General features: G+C 40.7%; 1 protein-coding gene across 1 annotated transcript; it reads left to right on the forward strand.

Annotated features, from left to right (window-relative positions):
* The first annotated feature begins 166 nt into the window (after positions 1-166).
* Positions 167-16,661, forward strand: LOC130689027 (uncharacterized). Its single transcript, XM_057512042.2, has 49 exons — positions 167-455; positions 531-581; positions 694-857; positions 1,158-1,406; positions 1,499-1,654; positions 1,719-2,054; positions 2,146-2,273; positions 2,350-2,487; positions 2,548-2,749; positions 2,812-2,945; positions 2,999-3,165; positions 3,230-3,403; positions 3,462-3,571; positions 3,634-3,843; positions 3,901-4,270; positions 4,359-4,488; positions 4,554-4,824; positions 4,884-5,034; positions 5,095-5,280; positions 5,340-5,524; positions 5,587-5,941; positions 5,999-6,144; positions 6,217-6,402; positions 6,468-6,640; positions 6,702-6,925; positions 6,997-7,150; positions 7,221-7,446; positions 7,508-7,727; positions 7,783-8,066; positions 8,131-8,352; positions 8,413-8,616; positions 8,677-8,841; positions 8,902-9,117; positions 9,190-10,678; positions 10,745-10,944; positions 11,008-11,749; positions 11,834-12,351; positions 12,426-13,130; positions 13,202-13,376; positions 13,446-14,108; positions 14,178-14,561; positions 14,627-14,855; positions 14,915-15,088; positions 15,149-15,474; positions 15,530-15,645; positions 15,714-15,822; positions 15,888-16,022; positions 16,089-16,294; positions 16,366-16,661. Exons 1-49 carry the CDS (start codon positions 392-394, stop codon positions 16,435-16,437), a joined length of 12,594 nt encoding a protein of 4,197 aa, XP_057368025.1. The 5' UTR covers positions 167-391; the 3' UTR covers positions 16,438-16,661.
* The last annotated feature ends 1,194 nt before the right edge of the window (positions 16,662-17,855 follow it).

Below are 17,855 nucleotides of genomic sequence, written 5' to 3' on the forward strand. Positions count from 1 at the left end.
GCTTTTCCAGACCTCTTTGCATCTACCCAACCAAATTCTCCAGTAAAAGAAAAGAGAAGCTGGCCGGCCAATCCGCATTTAGTCTTATCACGAGGTCAAATGTCATTCACTGAGCTGATAAAGGAAAGGCTTGGCTCTTTTTGGGAAGCAGCTTTAGTATCTTTCGAACCACTACCGCATGCTTGCAAGCTTTTTCCAAATCATTCTTCTTTCGAATTTGCTTTTTAGCAACAGTTTGATTCAACTGCGGTTGCGTAATATTCTCTCCAAAACATTCTACCTTGCATTTCGCCACGACATTGGCGTTCTTTACTTGTGGTTCCATAAAGTTGAAGGTTTTAATCACTGCTAGTGTGTCGTAGCAAATGTTATGCAAGCAGAGTGAATTAAAATGAGGTTTTCTGATATTTTTTCTTGCGTGCTAGGAATCCTGTTCTTTTTTCATCATACCCAAGGTAATCTAATCACTATTACGTTAACAATTTGCCCAATAACTTTTCCATTTTGCTTTGTTCTTCTTCATGTTTCAGCTATCCCTTCGGGAAACAGAAGAGTTACGTGCTCGAAATCGGAATGTCCAAGTGAGTTTAGAATCCCAGAGAGGATTTGTATGCACCATCTTCTTGTGTTCCCATTATTTTTTTTTTTGTGGTGCTGTAAATGTTTTTAAATTTGTTGCCGTTGTGGTTGCAGGATCTCTTAAATTCCGCTACTCTCCTGGCAAAATTTACTCTTACCGATATGAAGCGAACGTGGCCTCATTTGTGGACGGCGTTAGCGGAACTAAGGAGTCCCGGATTCATTTGTCGGCTAAAGTTCACTTTGATGTCCATACCCCTTGTGACTGGACCTTGAGAGTATGTTTTCATTTTACATTTTATCGCCGAATCAGCTAGCTAGCATCCTTAAAAAATTGCTCGTCACTTCCTTGGTGCTATTCACGCGTTAAAGGGACCTCCCAGAAAAAATGACCTTCCTTTATAGCATTCTAATTCCTCAGTAGATAGTGAATAGGAAACCATTTATTAGCGTCTGCGACCTAAACAATACTGAGTCTGTCATTTGGGACATGTGCACGACCTAACTCGAGATTTTATTCGTAATTTGTCTGAAAATGGTGCCCGAATATTTGGAATAATTGAGTTCTTCTTCTGCAGGTTCAAGATGTTACCTTACAAGACTCTGATCCATCAGATGCGACGCAGAAGTCAACCGTTCCTGGAGAAGTTGCTTTTAAAGAGACGCTTGAGCGCTCTGACTTGTCTTTCACGTTCCATGATGGCGGAGTGCCATACATCTGCCCATCGATTGATGAACCGGTATGGAGTGTTAACATCAAACGGGGCATCTTATCTTCCTTTCAAAACACCATGGCTCGCTTCGATATAGACCACGAAAGCCTAGATGTAAGCAATTCGCGAGATTGTACCGCAGACTTCATGATCCTCGTTTATTTGATTTTTAAAATTAATTAATTAAACTTATTTGTTTAATGCAGACCGACGTCTTAGGAAAATGCAAAGTCGATTACGTTTTCAACGGTGCTTCGCTGAACACCATTAAAGTTATGAAGACTTACAATCTCGTATCGTGCACCAACCGTTACGGTTTTTCCGACTCGCTACCGAGTGTACCTTATCGATTCTTTGGGGCGGTAAAACACATCTTGTAATGTATCACACTATACAATCCAATTCGTTTTGCTTATTTGCTAATAGGGCTACGAGTCTATTCCTTTGACGAATTCAACAAGTTCATGTGAACAAACGATTGCAGCACATCGAATCATTCAATCTGAATGCGAAGAGAAACATGTGCTCCGTCCTTTTTCTAACGATGGCTCTGGTGCTACTACCACAGGCCGGCAGTCGCTTGTATTTATTGACGAAATGCCGATTGATGAGAACGAAAATGGTAATAGTGCTGTTAAGGAAGAAAAACCACGGAAGAAAGCCTCTCTTCTCTTTCAGCATTCGAATACCGGACACGGTAGTGGTACTGATTCGGCAATTTCTTTACCTCGCATCTTGCAGAGTCTATGTCAGAACACTGAGGTATTATTTATGGTTTGCTCGCAGAAGTTTACAATTAAAAACTTCTCCTGGCAGGTTGCCTTAATTAATTGTACTATTTTATAAAATCTAGGAAGGTATTGAAAATGAAGCAGCTGCAGTTTTTGGTCGATTAGTAAGAACTTTAAGAACCATGGATTACCTTGCGCTGGGAGAACTAATGACGTCGGCAGACGAAATGTGCCGTGATGGAAAAGCTGCGTAAGATTTCGAAAAGGAATTATGATGCACCAATTTTATGGTATAGAATTTCAAGTGGAACTTCTGATATCTGTAGCAGGAAACATTTGCTAAATGGATTGATCGGCGCAGCAACGAGTGACGCAGTTGCAGCTATGAAAGATGAAGCTTCGACCGGAAAAGTAGACGAAGATTTGATTGTTCGATGGATTACCTCTCTAGCTTTTATACCAAGGTAATGTGAATTTGTAACAGTCCGTTATTACAACTGATTTTTTCATATTTTTTATTTCAGACCTACAGGCAAACATTTAACTGCTGCATTACCTTTATTGGACATGGCTTCTTTTTCCCGTCAAGCCAGTTTAAGTATTTCATCGATGGCAAAAAAGCTATGTATCAATGGTTGCAGTAGTGAAGTCTCTCAATTAGTTGGCAAGCTTAGCAAGCAATTAGGCAATGCCTGTCAATCAAGATCAAGAGAAGAGCGCGAAGAGGTACTTGTACATTCCTAAAATTTACCTATTTCGTGCTTTGCTTTACCGAAACCCATATTTAGATTATTCTTGCGTTAAAATCGCTGTCAAACGTTGGGGAAGCCATTTCTGGAGATCATCTCAGTACTCTCAAACAGTGTTTTGAAGAAAAGGACAATCCAACTGAAGCCCGAGTGGCTGCGTTAAACGCATTTAGGTCAGTAATTTGTTAACGTTAGTCTTACCTTTTGATTTACACATTTAATGCAGGACGACACCTTGCCATATCCGAGACAATACAGCCATGAACATTCTAACAGACAGTAGCGAAGATTCCGAAATCCGCATTGCAGCCTACTTAGCAATGATGAAGTGTGCCGACTACCAAACCATTTTAACCGTTAAGAATCTTTTGGCAAATGAAGAAGTAAATCAAGGTTAGTCACAACATTCCAAACGTGTAATCATCACTTTTTTTTTAATAGCATAACTCGTTTTTAGTTGGTTCTTTCATCTGGACGCATTTGAAAAATTTGGCGACCACTTCAATGCCGTCGAAGCTGGAAATCCAAGGTCTTGTTCTCGATCAGACCCTCGTCGACAAATTTGACACTGATGCCCGAAAATTTTCAAGGAACTACGAGAAGTCAATTTTACTTGATCAGTATAATGCTGGTATGAAAAGAATAAGCTCAGAAAATATTTGTATTGATTAATCATTTTTGTTATGAAGCTGTCGGATTGGAAGGCAATATCATTTTCTCTCAGCATTCCTACTTACCTCGATCGGCATCCCTTAATTTGACTGTGGATATTTTTGGCCAGTCAGTTAATTTGTTTGAGGTAGTGTATTCATTTCAGCGGAAGTGAAAAGCCATTCCTTATTTTTTTTATTTATCTCCCAGGTTGATGGACGTATCGAGAGCTTTGAACGGTACATCGAATCGCTTTTTGGTCCGGGTGGGCTTTACCCACAGAAAGAAGTAGGATACCTATTGGAAGGTTTGCGCTCCAAACAGAAAACGAGTCCATCCTTGAATCAGCTAGACGCTGGGAAACTCCAAATGATGGACGCACAGTTCGATGCTGGTAGCCGTTTCAAAGATGAACCTGAAGTAAGTGCAAAAAACGATTTAGGTAGGATTATTATAAATAATTTTTTAAACTACTAGATGTCGCTTTCGATGAAAATCTTCGGAAACGAAGTAGGATTCGGACATTGGGAAGGACGTAAAGAAGTTTTAGAAAATATTCAAAAACTCAATCCAATTTCGAAACTTAATCATTTGATGAACGGAGAAGAAAAACAGTTCAGCTATGCTGCCCAGTATATCGATTCCACCCATACATTGCCGTTAGCAATCGGTTTGCCGCTGAATTTGGTGGCTCAGGGTCAAGTGGTTGCTGATATACGGGGAAACATGCGGACGGATCTCAAATCCATATTTTCACGTGGCCAAGGGGAAATTGCTTGGAAAATTCACCCTAGCGCGGCCATCAACTTCAACGGAGCGATTACGATTGATGCTATAGCAGCCAAGGGTAAAATATGTCTTTAAAAATTTCACAATTAAGAAAATTCAAGACGTCGTTAACTGACATCCGGACAATGTTCATATTTACTATTTAGCTGGAGTAACTTTGGAGGCAACCTTGCACAGTTCCATAAGCACTTCAGGAAAGTTTTCCCTTGACGGTTTGAAGCTGATCGATGTGCAAATAGATTTACCCCAAGAGAAGGCTGAGATAATTGCTTTCAAGTTGGTTAAATTTAGAAAAATTAACATTTTCATTATTAAGCTAATCTCTTTTGTCTTTACCGAAGGAGTGAGCTTACAATTACCCATCGTAAACTGAAATCATCGTTGCCGGGAATAGAAGAAAACCGTGTAGAAATGTCAGATTGCACACGTGGTTTGACCCAGCGCTATCTCGGCTTGCAAGTTTGCTCCCAAATTGCTTACCCAAACGCCTCTGACGTGGAATTTGTGCCATATTTCCCATTGACTGGGCCTAGCCATTTGAGCATCGAGTTAGTCAAAACCGATCCGGCAATAACATCGTATCGTTTTCTCCATAAAGTAGAAAATGAAGAGGTACAGTCGTAAAGCCATTTACCGGTAAGGCTCATAACGTTCACAAACCCTGAATTTAGACGAAGAAAGCGTGGACGTTGAGTTTCCGACCAGAAGGCGCAAAGGAGTCGAAGGAAGTTGGCGTCAGAGCTGGAATTGAATATAAGGAAACCGATTCCGGTTTGTTGGAGTTTATCTTAATGCTCCCAAGTAACAGCTATGAAACTAAGGGTAACTATATTTGCAATCATGTTTCATGTAAAATTTTAAAATGACAACTCTGGAATCAAGGTACGTTTAAATGGAAGGAAGAAACAAAAACAGTCGAAGCCTCTCTTTTGCGGGATACACAAGAAAAATTACTTGTAGCCAAAGCTAGCCTGAACCGTTCTGCTTGTTCGAAGCAATCTGCTGCGCTTTGCTACCAGCCCAAGTTGATTTTGATCTTGAGCAACAAAAAACTGATTGACCTTAATGGTAAGATTGCTCACGTTCAGGAAAGAGTTTAAATTCATCACCTAATTTTATCATTCCAGGAAATATTAAATTAACGGAAAAACAAGGCAAGCGCAACTACGAAGTTGGACTTAATTCAACATTAGGCGATTGGCGAACTATATCTAAAGGATACTACTTAATGGACGATACGTCACACGTGTCTAATCTTACAATTGATTACACATCGAATCCCCGAGATCGTCCAGAAAGGATTCAAATCGAAGTATGGTCTGCTAGAAATTAGCCCAATCTGAATATATCTTCATTTTCCATTTTTATCATCAGGTTAAAATGAACAAAAAGTCCTCCCAAGGCTTGAATCAGTACGATATACACCTAGGAATAGAGCCAACAGCTTATCCGAACCGAAACTTTGTCGGCACCTGGCGTCTACAGCGTGGGTTGGGACACCTGGAAAATGTATTGATGATGAATGTTGGGTCATTGCCTCGGGAGAGTCGCAATTCTTTAACGATTCAACAAGGATTTAGTTATTCTGTCGGACTGAGCCAGAATATTAAATTAAAAAGCCATTTCGAAATGGCTCTTCCAGCAAAGGGACTTGATGTCGCTTTGATTATCGGACACGAGCAAACTGAGTACAGAACAGATTCAGTATTCGTTGGAAGATATGCACCTGGTAACATTTGCGACGACCAATAACTTTTCATCCTTTAATTTTGTTTTTCATAATTAGGTAAGGAACTTCAGTGTGGGTTCCTTTTTACCAAAAATCCAGGCATCCTGTTAAAGGCAAGCGGAGCTTTCAATTTAACGTTGCCTTCACAACCTGTTATTAAACTAAGCGTAAATATCCAGGAACAGTCCAAAAATAACTATCGGGTATAATACCTGCCTTATGGCATATATATGGTAGTGTGAACCTATTAAGCATTTGCAGTATATTAAAAACAGGTTGATGCGGATGGAGTTTGGGGACAAGACACTGATTTCCAGCTAAGCAGTAGATACGACAATCAAGTCAAGAGCACTCATTCCAGCCAACAATTGGTTGTGGAAGTGACTGGTTCTACTATATACCCTACTGAATTTACCTATACCTTTGAAACCAACCTCACGGCTTTAGAAGTTCGACTGCAAGTATGATAGGCCTTGAAAACACAAGTGTTAAACTCATTTTACATTAATCATGTACGAATCTTCAGTCGAGCTACGGAAAAGATGCGGTGTCGATCTATGTCCTGCAAGAAAATCCGACGAAAGAAGAAAGAAAGGTTGCTACAAAAATTAGTTACCTTAATTATCTCCACACTGTTGATGCTTACTGGAAGGAACTACCGGATGGCAAGCAAGGAATTCTGGATGTTCACATAGACAAGTTTGAAAGTTAAACTCCAGATATCAAGAAAAAATGGTAGTAATCCGTCTTTTTTCAATAGGGTAATGGACTTAAGAAGTGATTTTAGCACAGATGTAGCCGCAAACGGACGCCGCGATGTCTCACTGGATGTACAATGGGACCCCAATCGCAACCCGCAAAAGAAATTCGTACTTAAAACTTCATTCGAACCGTCGAACCTCAATGCCGATGATTGGACAAGTGCTGTCATTCTCAGCTATCCTGGCTCGTTTGTCAGAGGAAGCCTTGCGGCGCTAACTCAAAGTAAATAATATTGTTATGAACACGTAGTGTTGCAACAGAATTTAATTGCAGATTTTTCTAATTTTTTCTAGAAAATAATCGATCCATTTCGGGTATTATTGATCTGGGATCAAAGAAAACTATCAACTTTCAAGCTTCTACAGTCCGAACTGATAGCGAATTAACAAGCAAAGTAGTGCTTGAGACACCTTTCGACGGATGGAAATTCAGCAAGGCTGTTTTCACGTAAATAAACGTTAATTTTTACATAAATAGGACATGCAGCAGCAATCGTAACCTATTTTACCTATTTCAGGTCAGAGACACATGACCTGCATCATAGAACTCAGATCATGACTAATTGGGGAGTAAACAGCTTTTTTGAAATCGGGCTGGATGCCCGACTGGAAAAAGGCGTAGAGTCAAAAACCGCTGAAGTTTCATGTGGGTTGAAGAGTAGCATCGAACAATTACAGAACTTCCGAGTTATTGCCAAAGGTGAAATGCTGCCTAGGGTGTTGGATAATTCGATAAAAATTCAGGTTGATTTCCCTTCTTTATCAGTTTGAATTTAGCCATTTATTCATCTCTAAATTTTAACAGTGGGGAAAGAACCAAGAAATTGGACTTAGTTCAAACTTAGAATGGAGTTTCGATGGCCAGTTCATGATAAAAAGCAACACTGATTTAACAACACCGTTTCCACAACTGAGTCAAGTAAATCTTGAATTTTATCATAATACGGAATGGGAGTCGGCCCAAATTTTTGAAACCAGAGGATCGTTGGGCTTTAATCAGCTCAAATACACAGTTCTTCTCAAAGGTATGATGAAACACTAAAAAATAAATTCCATATTTTAATTTACGAGATGACGCAGGAGAAAACCCGGAGTTGAACAAGCGCTGGGAAGCCTCAGCAGTGTTGACGACGCCTAATCCTAACTATGCGGTGATCGGCCTGTCATCGCAGTATGTTGCTGATGAAAAGCAACCGGCATTTGATTTGCAAATTAATTGGCCTGGGAAACAAGTCGGAGTTAACTTCGTAGCTGATATTAGCGAAGGATCTCATGGGGGGCGATTGCAAATGAAGACCCCTTTTGAACAACTTAGAAATTTTACTGTTGACGGATCTTTTTCGCCACCTTCATCTGATCCTCACGTAATTAACCGGGAAGGTTTAGATTAGCTAGATAAAACACATTGGTTTAACTAAATCTTTACAGGGTTTTGAGCTTGATCTTGGAGCAAGATGGAATGCCATAGAATATGTGACATTCAATACAACTTGGGACGTGGAGTCCTTAATGAATGGCGATTTGTTGGTCGACCTTAAAACGTCCTTCCATCAACATGAAAACTATGGAACCCGATTGAAACTGAACATAGATCTCGCCGAATTTCCTTCTGCCAGTACTATGATGACTATCACATTCCCGTCAAGCCAGGTAATATTATTTGTTATTAATAGTTTTCTGGTGATTTGCATAGCTGATGGGGTCTTTTAGGTTGGATTCGGAGCCAATGGTTCCATGTCAGAGATAGAAGATGGATCATCACTTGACATTGTGACTAGACTAGAAATAACCGGAATTCCAGAAATAACGCTCAATATCACGCATGAGACTCGAGGTCCTATGGATTTCAAACTGACTACCCATTTGTCAAAAGGTGAACAGTTTTATAGCCTGAACAGCTACGCAACAACGATGGTAAGACGCCATTGAACTTCTGTGCCAGTACAAAAATATAATTGATTTTTTGTTGGATAGGATGATGGACACTTTGTCGCCTCATTAGGCGCAACGACACCCACATATCGGTTGAGTGAAGCTGAAATTCGAATTCGATTCCTTAAAAAGATCATTGACTTGGCGTACGTAGAACTGGCCTACGAAACAGGGGCCAAATGGAAAGAATTTAACGAAGAAAAAACAGTATTTAAATTTTAAAAAGGGTATTAGCTGATGTTTACAATTTCTAAATTTTTCAATCAGATTTCTGGTCGCTTTCACTTTCTTACTTCAGTGGAAACAAACGAAGAATTTATGGAGAAATCAACGACTAATTTTGAGTTCAAGGTTGCAAGCCCTCTGGAAATGATCCAGCGGTTGACAGTGAAAGCTAAACTGGTTAATGAAAACTCAGAACTGTTACCCAAATTTGAGGCAATCTACAATAATCATACCCTGGGTCTCACTGGAAACATTAACGTAAATATGCTACACATTTATTGTCTGCGTTGGTAAGATCTGTTTGTACTCTTTCATTTTTTCCAATTGCAGTTTATCACTGAAAGCGCCAGCATAGGGATTATACGGAAAACGCCGAATCAGCCTAAGCCATTGAATATCCGGATGAATTCTACTTGGGCTCTAGAAGATGATAAGATTCAAGTCAAGGGTGTTGTAACAACAAACGTACAAGGATTCACCCGTATTCCATGGAAACTAGAAATAACAGTTGTAGATTCCGAAGAAGACGAAAACGTCAGGGAAAGAATTGTGGTCGGTGAAGCACGTCTAAGTAACTCGCAGTTCATCTTGTTAAATGCAGCTCTGTTACCCGCGAAACTAACAGCCAACGTAGCTACACCTTTTGCATCATATAAGAATGTGAATTTGACGCTCGACTATGAACAAGCTAGCGATTCAGCAACTGCTATCACTACGGAAGTTCGCATCAATGAAGACCTTTTGAAGATTACGTGGAACCTTGATTGGCCACAAGACAATACGATTCCAGTTTCTTCCCAGTTGACGGTTACCACACCGTACGACTATGATCACCTAATGTTCTCGTGGATATCTGAAGATCCTCTAATGGCTGCCGAATTGTTGACTTCTTGGCATATGAAGAATCAGCCAAACAACTTGCAAGTGCGCTACAACTTGGACTTAACCACTTTGGAAAAAATAGATGTCGACCTTAAGCTGGAGATGTATGACGAACCACAAAAAGAGTTGTGGGCATTCCGGTTTAATTCCGATACATCGGAAAATTTCACTGGTCTGGTATCAGTTTCTACTCCGTTGAATCAGTTCAAAAATGCAGAATTGTCGGCATCCAAAGTAGACAAAGTCTACAAGTTGTCAGCTGTTGCAGATACTTTGCCTATCTCAGGAAAACTTATAGCAAATTTCTCGTGGAATGATCAAGGCGATATTTCCGTTGATACCAATTTGGAAGTTTTGCAATTTTGTCAGTTTGACTTGAAATTCAACATGAAACAAAATTACAGTGATGCCATTCTCGACGCGTCTGCTGTGTGGGATCCTTTACTTATACAGTGGGGAATCAAATCTAAACTGAAGCGAGATGGATGGAGCAAGTATTCATGGAACACGACAGTGTCATCGGATTCCGAACAGAAATGGTTATTCGACATAGACGTGGACTTCAAAAATATCTCAAAGCTTTACAGTCACAAAGTTCGCTACGAAGCCGTTCACGACAAGACATTGTATAGCACGTATGGTTCTCTGTCTAGAGAAGACATCCAATACCAGGGTCAACTGGGAGTCGATTGGGGGGCATCCAACCCGATCGAAATGAAGTTTACTAATAAAAAATTGGCGAAACAACTGGGCAATGCTATCATAGAAATCATAACTCCATGGTCGAAAGAGCCATCACTTGTAGTTGACGTCACTGTCGATGCTCGTCAACATCCCGTCGAGCTTAAAGTGAATGCTGAAGTGGCAGACAGGATTGTGATTATCGGCATGGATGCTAAGTACAGTAGCTTGGATTCTATGGCGGCCAAAATCAATCGTAAGTTTCAGTTCATATTATGAATGACAAAGCGGGTACCAAAATTTTCTCTGATTTTATTTACAGTTATAACGACGAAACCATGGATGCCAAGGGCCTCGTTGAAACTAAATGCTCATCGAGGACGAGTTCGAGGTCGAGAGTCGTTCAACGGATCTTATGTGTTAGAATGGTCGGACGGTTACGCCGTAGACGTCAACGTTTTCCGCCAAGAAACAGAAAGAGATTCCCACCTCGGTGGAAGAAACGTTGAAGGCTTCGTTCAGGTTAGTGTTAATGTAGACTCTTTCAACTGAGCGGTGTTTTCTATAGCATTTGTTTTGTTAAAGGTGAAATCTTCGTGGAATAAGTTACCGGAGGCAAGCGTTCGTTATTCCAGATTTGTTAGCCCAACTGTCACAGAATCAGGAATTTCCCTCAGCCATAACTTTACAGAAAAAATTAAAGTTGCCTACAATTCAACTGATAAGTCATCAGCCGGCCATGAAATGAACGATGGGCAGTTGGAATTCAGTGGAACACTATTTTCGGGAGGGTTTGCCTTCAGCCGCTTGTACAAGTATAGTGGTGGAAAAAATGGTGAAAACTTGCCAACAAGTCTGAACCGTATTTTGGAGATTTACGAAATCGGCAAACGGCCCCACTTTAATCTTCGAGCTGAAATTGTGGAGAAAGAAACGTTCACTGGCCAAGAACAGGTGCTCAAGCTGTCATCTCCGTCCCGAACCGTCGAATTCCGTACCCACTCGGACTTCCCTGACGGAGTATTCCGACACGGTTCTGAATTCCGCTGGAGGCCTGACGCAACAATTTCTTACGAAATTGACATTGAAAACAAGACTACAACAACAGCAACGGATTATGTTATGACAACTTCGCTAATTACGCCCGTCCGCAGCTTAGGTCTTACTGGAACATTAAGGCAGACGAAGCGTAATTTACGAGCAGTTGGCGAAGTTGTTTGGGATTTAAACCGAAGGGATAGTGTTGCAAAAATGACCGTCACGTGGGAAAATACTACAAAAACTAGAGATGTGGACGTAGATCGTGTGAAAATAGCATTTTCCCAAGGTAGGTTTTTTTTTTATTAACCATCAAGTACGTAGATTGGCGCAACGAAATAGACCAATGGCAATTTTTTTTGTGTTTATATAGGCAACTTACCTCAAGAATTGGCGATCTTGACTGACATCCGTCGCAGTACAAGACATCCACTTGATATGCGCACTGAGATTCAGTACTCGAACGAGCCAGAACGGAAACTTTTGATAGGCAATTTAGTAACATCTCTCCCCGGCAACTACCGATATGAGATGAACATGACTCACCAAGCAACTCAATTAGAACTACGTCAGATATTGGCGTATGAGCGCAATAGTACTGGCCGTGTTCAACTGACGCACCTTTTCTCGCATTCTCGCTCCGATTCGGAACTTATGGTTCTCGAACACTTGTTTGTGCTGGATCACCAAGAAAAAAAGCTGGTTTTTAGTGCGTCGTCTCCAACAATGACTTTACGGCACCTCGGCCAGCTAGTACAATCGGGCAACACTTCACGCATGACGTATGAAATTCAACAAGATGATGCGACACCAAGAACCGCTGAGTTAACCTATAGCAGCAATCTTCCCTTTGCACGCCTTGTGGCGCAATTCAATCCAGAGAATAATAAGGTAAAAACAATCGGTGGTTCTGACCTGACATTTTGACATTTTCATTTGCTTAATTGGTCCTAAATTGTTTTTAGGGGCTTTATATGAACGCCGGAATGCAGGATAGGCGCCAGGTTATTCTTGAATTGTTCAACATGGACGATCAGGAACGTATTCCTTGCTTTGATTTTGCTTTCCGCCTGAATAATTCACGTCTCGTGACATCCAAGACTCAGTGGCCAACTGACTGGAAACTTCGCTTAGCTCAAGTAGTTGATCGAACGCGAGACTCCCTTGCTCTAACTGCTGATCAGTGGGTATCGGCCTTCCTGCTTAGTTCTTTCTCTGAAACGGTTGGATCCATTCTGACGTTAGGAGATGATATTGCACTTGTACTGGACACGGCTCTACTGAACTTTGGCGAAGAAATAACGAAACTCCAGGAAGACGTTGAACGGATGAAGCAAAACATCATTGAAGGTTACTACGCTGACGCCTTCTTCGCAAAGCTTATTGTCGAAATGGGTGGAGCAATTATTCAAGATATTCCATTTGGCTCATACGCTCACAGTTTCATTGCGTTCATTGAAAAGACGGGCAATCGAATTTTGCATCCATTTACAAATGAGGAAAACAGCTTCACTCGTTGGCTTGCTCATTTGGGACAATATTTCGGTGTCCTCTCTGAAACTTTGTCAAGTTGGTTAGGAGACCAGTGGAATTGGCCAACCGAAGGATCTTCAAAATTTCTGGCAGAAATGAACGAGGTTTTCAGCAAGATTGCAGAAGAATACAATCACGTAAGTAATACGTTTGAAAAACTCCGTGCACAGTTTCCCGATTTCCAATTTGTTTGTTTTTTCTCTGACAGTTCGTCGAGCAGTTTTGTAACAATTTCTGGGAGTCTATACCTGAAATCGCAGTTCCGCTACGTTCTTTGTTACACAATTCTTGGAATGATATCTACGCTGTTATCCGCCCTCTTGTTTTACGCAGCTTTGTCAGCATAGAAGCAGCAGCTTGGAATGTGACAAAAGAACTTTTGGGTAAGTGTTACCTACGTAGTAATAATAACCCGCGATGATTATATTGTTCTGACAAACGATTTTGATTAGACTACTTTTACGTACATCGCAAAGCTGTCGTGGAATCTACATACTTTCAAAAACTTTCGCTTCTACTGGACGATCTCAAGCAGTTTTATGTAGACATGCAGAGTACCGATTGGCCATCCAGGATCCGAAAATATGTGACACGTGCTGGTCACTTTCTAAAAGAAAAATACTCAGACTTGGACGACTATTTGTCGTGGCTAGTCAAAATACGATCTGAAGTTGAAATGATATATCAAGGATTCTTGAAAGAAAATCCCGAACTGCAAAAAGGAGCGGAGAATTGGCTGAAATTCATGACACTCATTCAGTGGTGTTACAATCACATTGATTTTAACCAGAAAATGGCGGACCTTGTTGCATTGCTGCGTGAGAGAGGAGCTGAGTTGTGGCGTCAAACTGTCACAGACGCTCAGTTGAGATATATGATGCAGAAAACGATGTTCAAATTCAATCCTGAATTTGGATATATTGTACTAGAACAGAAGCTACCGTTTCCTTGGATCAGCCTCGATGAAACTCCTCTGTTTGACCAACTTCCAGAAATCCAGAAGGTGCAATCGTTGGTGTCCTTCTTCCAGCCTTCCAACACCAGTATGATAGACGTGCTGTTCTCCTACCTCCCTAGGCAGCAACAGCTATCCAGTTTGCTACCCCCTTTCAAGAGTATGTTTTTTAACTTATTTATCTTTTAACGCTTATGTAAACTAACTACCAAAAATCTAAAACGCACAGGTTCGGCCCATTTGATAGGACTGCAACACTTTACAACTTTCGATGGTCGGCACTTCGATTTCGTCGGACCTTGCACCTATCTCCTCGCCCGAGACTTTTTAACACATAACTTCACGCTTGCCGTGCAATATGTCAGCTCTCGCGGCAAGCCGTATGCTTCTGTCTTGCAACTGTTAATTGACGACGTTCAGTGGGATCTTGATTTGCACAACCGCACCATCCGTGCGAACGGAATCACCCAAATGTTACCAACTTTTGGTTCTCGTACCGAACGTGGCACTGCTGCGTTTTATGAAAACGGAAAGCTTGTCATCGAATCCTTCGTGAAAGGAGTTCGCTTGGAGTGCATTATGGTGTACGAAGCCTGTACTATTACGTTGTCTGGTAAGTTATAAAAATCTAAATAATTTCGTTTTTCGAAATATAATTTAGCACCCTAATATTTCTAGGTTGGTATAACAACAAGGTCGCTGGCATGCTGGGTACTATGGATAACGAACCTACGACCGATCTTATTTTACCTAATCGCTCCGTCGAGCTAGATCTGAATTCTTTGGCCCGTTCGTGGGATGTTTCAACTAAAAAGGATTGTAAAACTATCGATAACCTTGCTCGTAAAAGCGTGGCTCAAGAGGATAGTCTAACTGAACTGTGTGCTAGTTTTTTCCAGAGCCAGAGGTCAGTACGAAATGCTAAAATTAAAATAACGGTAGCATCTAATATCGCATATTCGATAGGTCACAGTTGAAGAAGTGTCTGGCAGTGATTGACCCCTCGCCTTACGTAAATATGTGTCTGATAAAAAGCCGTGTGAAAGGAAGTGTCCAAGATGGATGTCATGCTGCAGTTGCTTACGCTTCTGCATGTGCTGCAAAAGGTGTGCATCTCCGTATTCCTTCACAATGCATCCGGTAATTAATGTCAGCAAACTAACATTCAGTATCGAAACCGCTAACTTAACATTCCTATAGTTGTCCAATGGAAAATGAATCGTTATTAGAAGGAGAGACGAAGGATACCAACTTAGATAAGAACAGCCGGCTGTCGTCTGATGTAGTGGTCTTACTTGACCTGAAGAAATGTAATGAACCGGATGCCATATCAGCCCGATTCTTGCCTTCGCTAATCAGCACTCTTGAGAAGGAACTTATTAGCCAAAAAATCACCAAAAATCGCTATTCGTTGATTGTTTTTGGTGGGCAAATGCCCTACGATAGTCCTCGAGTTCGGACCGTCAACGGTCAAGAATTCGTTGCAGCCAAAGAAACAGCAAACCTTTTCGAAAATTTACCTTACGGTAGGAAAAATTTCTATATCCTTTTGAACATTGATTCATGTTTTATCAAATCTAGGCAATGGAGTAGCTGGAACTATGGATGCGCTACGACTGGCGTCTCTGCTCAACTTCAGACCAGGAGTGTCAAAAACCTTTATTCTGTTGCCCTGTTCTAGCTGCCAATCTGACCATGTAACTGTAGCTAAATATGCTTTAACTGCCACCTTCGAACGGAGAATTCACAATCAAGGTTTTCTTAGGGCTATGAAATAACTTCGGAATCGTTGCTGGAGCAAGACGCGACAATTCATGTTTTGACGAATGGAGAATTCCGCTTCACAAAGCATAATGTAAGCCGTCAATTTCTAGGTAAGCTTCCATCGATAAGGTGTGAAACTGCAAAGTTCCGATGCAAACCAATATTTTTTGTTTAGGACTTGATGCTACTACGGGATTTACGCCAAAAGAGTTCAAAGGTCGGTTACTTGGTGATGCTGATCTTCGACGTCAAGCCCGACTACCACGTTCCTTGCTAGGCATATGTGCTCCTATTGCCCTTGAAACCAATGGTGAAGTGGAATCCATATCCTAAGGCTGAATTGCTTAATTTCTCCTTTTTCTTTTTTGTTACTTAGGAACGATATTCGCTGTTTCTCGCTTACGTGAACAGCGCAAAAACTCCGGCGACAGCAAACGCGCTCTCAATGTTTGGGTGAAACGAGTTGCTGCAACAGCTCGCACGGCTGATTGCCAAAAGTGCACATGTAATCTAAAGAACTATCACGAATCAGTTTTAGATTGCCGAGTTTGTACTCCTAGGATGACACCTACCGTTGATACCGTAATACCAACTCCTTACTTTAATAATCGAATTTTTTTTAATACATATTGTTTTTGTATTTGATTTTTTAGTCCTTTCTCTTCGACGAGGCAACTCAACAAAATTCCAGCAGGAGTAATAGGAATCGTTCAAAAGAGGAATAGGGATGCAGCTCGACGAAAAGGAGGAACAAGAAATTCCTCGAATTAAAAAACGAGCATAACGTGGAATAACACTAAAGCTTTTGCCAAGTTAAACAGGCAAAATGTCCCTTATTGGCTACTTTTTCTGTCTTTAATTCACATTTAACAGGTTGTTGAATGAGCAAGTGATTCGAGTGTATTCAATCCAATATCGATCCAGTCATTTGCAATACAAGGTAATCCTATTCCTGCGTAATTTTCATTAACGATTCATCTAGAATACTGGAATGTAAGCTGATGGCGGCATTCACGCATATTTAAAAGGCCTCCTTATTTTCTCGAACTTTTTTTGCCGGCCTTATTTTGTCGAGCTTTCAAAAAAGCTCTATGTCAGGAAAATTAGATGGCGCTACTGTTCTTCTTCATAACTGTGTTGTATGTAATTACGAGTACAGCAGCGTTCCACAAAGTGGGACATGCTGTGCGAGGGGACACTAGATGGCGCTACTGTTCTTCTTCATAACTGTGTTGTATGTAATTACGAGTAACGAGTTAAATCTGTGTTTGATTTGTTCCTTAACCTCTCATTTTCCGAAGGATAATTCAACTTAGATCAGACTGTACGATATTGACTATTTAGTACACTCATTTTTGTGTATGTGTTGAAGGAAAACAATTCAAATAGATTGTTTTTATGCAACAGTTACCATTGTTACTCAGAAGATAAGCTACGAAACCAGACAGTTATCTGCCTAACTCTTTCACTTTCCATCATGCTGTGTGCTCAATGAGCAGGACTCGTGCTCTGCCTACTGCTGCTTATGGGCACAATTTGTTTACTACTAACAAGGTTGTGCACCTAAAATCACTGGATGCTGACACTGGAGGTGAGTCAACAAAAACAAACCCTGGCAACTAGAACGTGAATGCTGGGAAAATCGCTATGTTTTTCATTTAGTTAATCGTGTTTGAAATATACCGAATATTTGACACAATGCTAGCGCGCCAGTACGCTACAGCGCTAGCGCGATGCAGCAGAAATATTCGGTGTATTTCCAAAACGGTTGACTTCATGAAAAAAATAACTATTTTATCGGAATCAGCATTCAATTTTGAGTGTACCCCGTGATATTCTATCAATTCCCATGAATGCCGGTTTTTGCAGAAAAAAATTTAAGCCCGACTAAATATGCCCGACTAAATAAGCCCGACTTTTCTTATTTTTTGCACGAATATTCGAAGTAATTCAAAAACGGCTAACTTGACGAGAAAACGAGTGGCTTTTTCTGAATCAGCGTTAAATTTTGATTATACTGTGTGATTTTCATCGCATTTACAGAGGTGTCATTTTTGGCCGATTTTGACAAAAGTGGTATGCACTTTTTCATTTTTGGGTAAATTTAAATTTCGCCTAAAATACATGATTTCGATTCAGAATT

This window comes from Daphnia carinata, chromosome 9 (genome assembly GCF_022539665.2).
Source record: "Daphnia carinata strain CSIRO-1 chromosome 9, CSIRO_AGI_Dcar_HiC_V3, whole genome shotgun sequence".
Classification (NCBI taxonomy): domain Eukaryota; kingdom Metazoa; phylum Arthropoda; class Branchiopoda; order Diplostraca; family Daphniidae; genus Daphnia; species Daphnia carinata.

Bases quoted from the DNA above. Each gene is read 5' to 3' on its own strand.
- LOC130689027 (XM_057512042.2), top strand. From the start codon at position 392: ATGAGGTTTTCTGATATTTTTTCTTGCGTGCTAGGAATCCTGTTCTTT. The intron at 7,447-7,507 runs GTTGATTTCCCT...AAATTTTAACAG, and splicing joins ATAATTCGATAAAAATTCAG to TGGGGAAAGAACCAAGAAAT. The intron at 14,109-14,177 runs GTATGTTTTTTA...TAAAACGCACAG, and splicing joins TTTGCTACCCCCTTTCAAGA to GTTCGGCCCATTTGATAGGA.